Here is an 8,913-nt window from a genome sequence, read left to right as displayed (position 1 = left end):
GAAATTATGTATGGGTCAGTGGCTTGCATAAGGGGACCAAACAACTTAAAATATGAGGACAGACAGAGACAGGTAACCTCATTCTTCAACTAAACTGAACATGACCATCCTCTTTCCGATATCATTTTCAAATAAAATTGAAGATGTAAAGATCTAGTTTTCACACATGGTGCTCCCTGATGGCACATGCTAATCATACAGAGAGGAACAAGTACTAAGCCACTGGAAAATGAAGTGAAGGGGGTTGTGAGGGACAGAGAGGTGGGGGAAGAGAGGAGGGGGAAGAGAGCATGGACGAGGAAGAAGGTGATGAATATCTCTCGGCCACAATCACTGCACCTGAGCTTTCCCTTTGGTGCATCCCCGGGTAAATAATTGATGGTAGAGATAAAAGCAGGGGTTGGTGAGAAGCGAGCCAGTCAAGCAAGGGGTGAGGGTATGTGGGGGTGGGGAGAGGTGAACTGAGGATGGCTGGACAGCACCTACTACCAGCAATGCGCCCCCCCCCCTCCATACTCCGCAACCCTGCTCCCAAACCTATGCTGCCCCCTCAACCCTCTCCAAACTCCACTGGTCCTCCAACTCCGTGGACCCCCACCCAACCTCCCCCCCCCCCCCCCCATCACTGGAACCCTTGCTCCCGACACCCTCCTCGCCCCTCGCACCCCCACCCCACTTCACCCCTTCGGACGGCCGCTTGAAGTGCAAATGTGTGTTCTGACTTGTTCCTGGCCGCTGTCAGCATGTTTTCCTCTTGTCAGCAGCGATTGACTGGAGGCCTGTCTCACCCTCGTGCTGCAACTGTAACGGGATCATTGACACGCCAGTGACACTGCCCAACCGGATAATGGAAACCTATTGATTTTTTTCCTCCCTTCTTTCCTGTTTTTTTTTTCTCTTTTCTTTTTTTTTTCTAAGCAGTGACCACTGCTGTAGTTGAGAGGAATCTGGGCATTGCCTGCTCAGAACAGCTGTCTGTTTGGAAAGAAGAGTAGACAGAAGGGCAAAAAAGAGAGCGGGAAAGAAAGAAAGAAAGAAAGCAATAAAGAGGTGAAAAGAAGAAAGTTTAAGGAAAAACAGACAGAAGAAAATGCAGGATGAAGATATTAAGAAACAAACAAAACATTTAGATACTAATTTAACACTGAACAATTAGCCACTTTTTGAGATCTATATTTATGACCAACTTAGCATCATCTTCAAATGAACTTTGATGGAACACGGCTATGTGAAGGACAGAGAAACATACCGGCCATTGTCATAGGCTTTACCCTTACTAGCATTGTGGTTTGACTAGTAAAACCCAGCAGAAGTGTAATAGAGGCCTTTACATTAGAACATAGCCAAAAATACTGCCAAAAGGCACCACTTGGCATGTTAGTTTTTATCAGTGCCAACTGAGCTGTTTTTTGGGGTAGGTAGCTCCCAAGTTTTTAGACCAAACCTGCATCATCCTCCTTTAAGTCATTTTATTTTCCCCCTCCAGCCTTCGTCTTTATTCTCTCCTTTCCTCCCCAAAAAGGCGTTTGTGTTTTTCCTTGTCACCGTTCCAATGAAATATTAAGGGTGTACTTGTGAGCCAGAGGCTCTTTTTAATGATCTCCTAAGGCAGCCCTATTAATATGAAACAACTTCGCCTCCTCACGCAGCATATGCTTTCTGGAGCGTTCGATTTAACAAATAAAATACATGCAATAAAAGGCAAACACTATGCCTCCTCTCTCATTTTGCAATCCCAACTCATTATTCCCCATCATTTCCACTGGTTGAATTACATATGCATACACACATACACTTACATCCCTCTCTCCAGCTCACACTGAGACCCCCCCCCTCTCTCTCTCTTTTCCTGTGTCTCCCTCTCTTCTTGCTGCTGAAGAGGGGGTCGATGGTTATGCTTCTCTGGAGAGGGCTCCCCTTTGATAGGTAGCCTAATGATTAGCATGCGTTGTCCTGCTAACGTGGCATCCCCATGGCAGATGGCTAGTGTGGGGGCCACCACAGCGTCAGCAGTACATTTCTTTATATCCCCCGCTCCACACACACACACACACACACACACACACACACACACACACACACACACACACACACACACACACACACACACACACACACACACACACACACACACACACACACACACACACACACACACACACACACACACACACACACACACACGGCTGCCCTCCTTCTCATTCATAATGCTGCCAGTGGAATAATGGATTCAGCCGATCCTGGTCATGGTTTGCTCAATCTCATTACAATCCCCGGCTTTACGTTATTCATTTGTGCCTCTTGGGTGTGTTGGGGCGTGCGGCGGTGGCGGTGAGGGGAGGGGAGGGGACCCATGGGACAGCGTCTGTGCAGGACACGGCTTCCAACTTCCATGAAGAGCATCCTTTTGATACAACCAGGAGTCGCTAATGAAGTCGCCGAGTGCTACAATTATTCCTCTAAGAGAGGGGAGGGGAGGGGAGATTGGGGAGTCAGGGTGCTGGTGGGGTACGCCGTCCCTGGTTCCCTCCGGAGCTGTCCGATGGCAATTGGTTTATGGGGCTTTGATGGCAGCTTTAGATGGATGGTGGGGGGACTTTAGGGGACCCCCGATACACTACTGGGTGGAGTCGGGGCCCCTCAGCAGGAGGTGGGGCTGGGGGCTTTGCTGGTGGACTGGTGAAAAGTGGTGATCAAGGGACTGGCCCCCAACCACTCTCCCAAACGCAACATCCCCAGACACAAAAGGAGCGAAACAGGGAAGAGGAGCGATGATTTGCAGATTACATAATGCCACCGCATCCCTGCGACGGGAACCTTTTGTTGACGGGGCGGACTGGAGCTGTGGCAGGGGCGGTTAACGCGTGTTGTGTCAACATTTGAAAGGCTCTTTATCACATGCTAATTTGGCGATTATCAGTTGATTTGGTGCAGCTCTGTTTGTGCTTCAGCTTAAGGCCTGATCCAGGGTTGCTTCTTCTGAGGCTGTGACGATTGACTGTGGAAGTGAAGTGAAAGCGAGGTCTACTTTTAGTCGGTTGACTTGCAAATTATTTGTTGACACATTTTTCTGGATTTCTGGGTGACAAAATTGTCAGATCACTTCCCGTGGCCTGATGCGTCTATGTGATTCTAAAGTCACTTACTTTGTCCACACATTTTAGACATCTGACTGGCAGAAAACATAAAAAAAAAGATGCCACAACAGCACTGCGTGATCTATTGCTCGTTTAGGTGAAACTATTTCATAAAGTGGCCTTGAAACCATGAGTCCGGAGAAAAAAGAGAGACCATCAGCATTACCATCCACAGCTCTTGTATTCACCGATAAGGCTGATAAGGCTTATGGTTTCAGAGTCAGAAGAACTGCTTCTAAAATGATTCAAGAGCCAATTCTAAATGCTGACAACATTTACGTGAACGTATACAAAAACATAGAAATGTGCAGGTAAATGTGAATAAACCTTATGATTTTATTTTACTTCTGCGAGTGACTGCTGTATTTAAATCACAGAAAGCCAAACAGATACTATGCAAATGAAGCAGTCAAAATGAATCCCCTATAGAATGGTTAGGGTTACACATGAAGGTCCTGTTTCCTTATAGCAACTTATCTTAAACACTCTCTCTGTAGTCAGTAACGTTAAGGAAGTAGGCTTAAGTGTCAATTACATTAAGTTTGAAAAATAGACTGCACTGTACATCAGTGGTTCCCAATCATTTCATGGCAGGCCCCTATTTTGGACAATTAAAAACAAAAGTGTATCAGTCCATATAGTGGCCATGTTAGAGTCATGCCAGTTGTATTCATGATTAGGCTAGCGATCACGCCTAACATTTAGGCCAAGTACAATGTAGGTTATGAACTCATCACCAAATAAGTTGGTGGTAAAATCAGTTATAGGCTCTGTGCAAGCACGGTCACCTGTAATTGATCATTATGGTTTCTCTGGACTCTCAGCCGATGCCATCCTTGCTATAACTCTGGCTCACCCCTGAAGAACCTGCCTCAACCTTTGGGAACCAATGCTGCACACCTCCAAAACCCTGCAAAAATATGGACTTAAGTTTCCATACGTTTCCTTAGATTACACAATTAGTTGCAATTTGAACATAGCAAAACTAGTTAACATCAAATCAATTAACCTTATGCTATACCTCCATGGTGTCCACACCTTAATGTGAACACACATAGTTGTTGAGTGCAATTAAGTGCTAAACGTGGTAAAGCACTGTGGGGAATTACTGTGGAGCACAGTTGTTGACCTGACCCAGACTAGATGATTTTTCAAGTTCTAACCAATGTTGATTGTATGATACTCTGCATACAACAAGATCTTTGTCCTATGCTCAACCAAACAGATAACAAACATAGATTGTACAGGCATGTATCACCAAGTTCACAAACTTCTCAGGGAAAACATTATTTTAGATAACAGCTGATGGCAGCGACACCTGCCACTGTCTTTCGTACATGATCTAAATATCACATACCATACCATGTGGCCGTTTCAGAGTAACAGTGTCCTCTCACAGTACAGAGTTCAGGGCATAAAAATGAACACATTCACAATATGAATGCATCTCTACACATCACAACACAGGGCAGTCTGGAAGGTGATCTTTTTTTCAGACCAGCATGAAATCAAGACAATGTTATTGTGATTGTCAAGATGGGACAAATCATCCCAATGATCCCCTAGAATGAGCCAGTCAATGTAAGATTAGTTGTTATTTGGAAACAGGTCTCTAGTATTCTCACATTACTGTTATTTTAAAAGGAAAAGAAAAAAAATATAATCTGTTCCTCTGAATACTATGTCAGCTTTTATGTTTCAGCACCATAAAAATGTGATCAGCATTGAAACTGATCTTAAGAAATGAGCTTATCTTCTTTTTAAAGCAATAATATCTATTTTTCCAGTGAGAAAAAGCTTCTTTTCCGTTAAAGCAATATTTGGAAGAGTTACAGCATCAAACAACATTACATGTTACAATGTGCTTCATTAAGGTTATAAACATTCTAAATACAAGAAAACCCGGATTTGACCTTTTTCAATGTATTGCATTACAATTGAGGGTTTGGAAAGTCCATTTCACCATTGAAGGCTTGACCAAAAGAAAAGAAAAAACAGCTAGCCACACGTTCACAGTTCATTTGTTCAGTGAATGGTATGTGTAGGATCTGTAGTGATTCCCACTGATTTTCATTAACATGTTAAAATGTAGCACAAGTACAGATTGAGGGCCTTCATCGCTGAGAAACTTGGCAATGTGAAAAGACACGAGACAGCATCTGATCAGTGCGACCGCCATCGATGAGCCTGCTAGGCATTAGCAGGGCCTGTATCCGTGAGGTCAGCCATATTGATCGCTCTTAATTAGATGACCCCGTTCTCATTTAGGTCCGGCGAGGTGATGTGTATGACGGTCAGGGTCTTTTGACACATTTTCTGAGGTCTGTGTTGTCGCTTTTGGTTGGCTATTGAACCTATTGGGACTTCTGCATCATGATCGGAGGGCACCTTTAAAAAGCACCCAGCCCTTAACTCTCTGAGAGGTTGGCAAAGGTCGCGCCAACCTTTACCTGGTGAAAATAATCTCGTCGTAGTTAACGTGCTGAGGAAGTGGTGCTGCCTCTCACACCAACCCAAGTGAAGAGGGCGGTGCCAGGCTTCCAGAACAGTTGTCCATACCAAAACAGATGGACTGACAAGGTAGATGTGCAATACAGAAAGAAGAAAAAGAAATCTCTTACCTCTCTATATATCCATCTTAAGTATATATTTATATATACCTCTGATATATATATTTCATATATAATATATATCTATCTGTCCTGTAGTTATATACATGTGCAGGGTTTCTGAAGCGGGGGAGACAGTGAGGGTATTTATGGGGTGGGGGGGCAGTTTAGGAGACTGTGGGGGGCACCTGAAGGGGAGTGTGCTGGCGCGGCAGGAGCAGGCGCTCGGGTGGGGGTGGTGGGGGCAGCTCCTTGCAGACGGCCGTCACCTCCACCATGGCGGCGCCCGTGTGCGGGACGCTGGTATGCATGAGGTGGCGCTGGAGGTGCTTGATCCAGTCCTCCTGCACCGAGAGTGGACCCTGGAAGACCAGGTCGCAGAACCTGAGACAGGAAGAGAGAGAGAGAGAGAGAGAGAGAGAGAGAGAGAGAGAGAGAGAGAGATCAAGGGCTGCACCAGATTTTCTTTTTTACATAGTATAAGCTCGGAAACAGTCCCAACTGAGCCTGTCAGAGATTTAATTGACGGCGATTGACTAGTCAAATGTACTCTGTATTAGAAGTGTGACAGAGTGACCCACACTGTCTCTGTATTTATAGTTAATTATGGTAATATTGGGTATGTTTATTCATTGTAGGCTATATGCTGTAGAAGGGGCATGTGCTTCTGGGTACCCAAATTAGCTGATTGGCCTATAAGGAGTAGGCCTGGTTTCTCAATTAGGGAGGTCACCTGATCACTAAGTCCCTGTGAAAGGAGAAGGTGAGGCTCTCTGGATTGCACATGTTGTGCATACCTGACACTGCTGTGAGTGTTAAGGAAGATTGTGCAGCTTATTATAGTCTCCTTTCTTTGTATTTTGTCTAGTTTATGTGTCTTTGTTTTTGTAATTCATATTGGTTATTTTTCATGGGTGTTTTCAGAATAGATCCGCCGATTTACTAAACCTATTTAATACCAAAACCTGTCTGCTTCTCCTGGACCACAAGGCTACATGATCACAGAAGGATTCATTCCAGTAGGTACTAGTCAAAGTTACAAGACTTGAATAATATCAGTTTGACATACATCTGTGCTCATAAGTAGATTATAAGATGACTTTTCTTTTTTATTCCTTTTTAGACAACTTTAGCATTGGTTCATAAACGTATGAGTTTACAACCGTAGTCTAGTGAATAAATGAACTGGCTAGTTGTGATGGCAGCCAAGACCTCAATCAAACAGTCATGGCATCATTTTGACCCACATCTGGTCTATTAGCTGCTGCCTTCAATATTTTCCACTTAAATGTTGTGTAACAGGATATAAACCAAGTGGACAGATGTTAAATGAACTCCCCAGAGATCCAATCCAGAGAATAATAATTGCATTGGTCATCACTGTGTTCTGAATAACTAAAAGGAGAGGCTTTTGCATTTCTAAATGCTGTTGTTATGTGCACAGCAGCTGGCAGAATGTGGTTTATTGTTCAAATGGCCACTGGTGTGGGGGCCTAATGATTGGCACAGGACCGACTATCTCATTGCCAACAATCAAGTTGTACCCTTGACCTACTTCAGGGGTGGTTTAATAGATGTAATTAATAGATACCAGAGCCTGTAGCAAACAGCAGGCATACTGTAATGGCCTGATGATGAAGCCTATACACCTAATCACAACAGCAGTATTCAGTAGGCCACTGTGACAGTTGTCCCTTGCAGAACAACACAATATCCCAACTGTACACAGATGGGTCAGCAGCACATCCCTAGGACAGGATACAGCACAGTTGAGTTGGTAGCAAATGAGTGGAAGCATATTTATCTTTTTTATTTTCGGTTGTATTTTAGCCAGGATGAGGGTTTACTGGAGGCAAAGGCATGACTTGGAAGGAAAACATTGATCTCTTTCAGGTTAAGAAAAAGCTGATGTAACAGCAAAATTTACCTGAAGCCTACTCTCCATGGGCAACTTCATTCTCAAGAGTTACATATTCCTTGCTTTTGAGCAACTTCTTAGTTGACAAGGCCATTCATTATTTTAACAGGAGGATGAATAGCCACCTTGTTTGTGGTATTTCCATCTACCTCTTATAAAGACATGTCTGTATTTTACAGGGATCTGGTTGAGTTACAGTAGCTGATCAAATAACATTTTCAACATTTGACATTCCTTCCACCATTCACTAAATAATAAATAACTACATTAATCAACTCGTTCTCCTATCCAGATGCAGTATGTCCAACCCCTGTGAATAAACTGACGAGGGGAGGGGGATTTGTACCTGCAAGTGAGTCTGTAGATCTCTTCTGGCGTGTGTGGCAATGAGAACATTTTCTTCTTTGGCCCTGGTCTTGATCTTGGCTTCTTCTGTTTGCAATCATAGGCTGGAAGACACAGATGTACACAAAGAGTCATTCAAGCAGATCCAACAAATATGAATGAAATATTACAAGAAATGACAGAGGGAGTAAAATAGGAAGAGAATAACAGCAGAGAAATGTACAATTCTGCACATCAGTTATTTTTACAAATAGCACAATAGAATGATCGGATAGTCAACTGTGTCAACTAAAACATTAAAGCATAACAATTAGAATTTGTTGGGTGATTGTCTTCAACAAAATGAATACATACTTGTCCCTTCTAACAATGCAGCTCTCTTCCGTCGAGCATACGCTCGAAGGTGATTGGATAAGCTGACAGCACTGTGGAAGGTCGTGTTGCAGTGAATGCAAACTTTCTTCACGTCAGTCTTCCCTACAAGAGAAAAAGAAAATAATAAACAATCAACAGAAAAGTCTTAACAAGGCATCTTTATATGTGTATAACTAATAATCATAACAAATAAATCCATATATACAGTACAAAAGTGCATCCTTTACTTTAGCAGACATGGAGTACCTTAAAGACCATGCTATGATGAAACTACATCACACAGAGAGAAGCTGAACTAAAGGAATATTTCATCCCTAGCCAGTCTGTTCGTATACCATAAAAGTTCTCAATGTATCAGCTTGCATACAGGCATGAAGATGGACTGAGGGACTGAGCATACGGTCACAATGACCTCTGCCATGTTGTTACTCACATTAGTGGTCGAAAGAACTAACAATCTCACTATCAATCTTATGCTCATAATTTGAAAAGTATTCAGCATATATTGCACTGGTGCAGACTGAAAAGC

The 8,913-nt window shown here is 43.3% G+C and overlaps 1 protein-coding gene across 1 annotated transcript in view; it reads right to left on the bottom strand.

Annotated features, from left to right (window-relative positions):
• Window positions 1-3,459: 3,459 nt before the first annotated feature.
• znf644b (zinc finger protein 644b) overlaps window positions 3,460-8,913 on the bottom strand; it is a 39,636-nt gene continuing 34,182 nt past the window's right edge. Inside the window, exons 5-7 of the mRNA XM_062556257.1 lie at window positions 8,364-8,486; window positions 8,011-8,113; window positions 3,460-6,130 (exon numbers count right to left, since the gene is read on the bottom strand). Of these exons, the coding sequence (XP_062412241.1) occupies window positions 5,914-6,130; window positions 8,011-8,113; window positions 8,364-8,486 (443 nt within the window). The 3' untranslated portion in view covers window positions 3,460-5,913. The remainder of the gene's footprint in view (window positions 6,131-8,010; window positions 8,114-8,363; window positions 8,487-8,913) is intronic.

Source organism: Sardina pilchardus, chromosome 15 (assembly GCF_963854185.1).
Source record: "Sardina pilchardus chromosome 15, fSarPil1.1, whole genome shotgun sequence".
NCBI classification, from domain to species: Eukaryota; Metazoa; Chordata; class Actinopteri; order Clupeiformes; family Clupeidae; genus Sardina; species Sardina pilchardus.
Note: the sequence above shows the minus strand (reverse complement) of the source record. Positions and strands in the feature narration are given on the sequence as shown.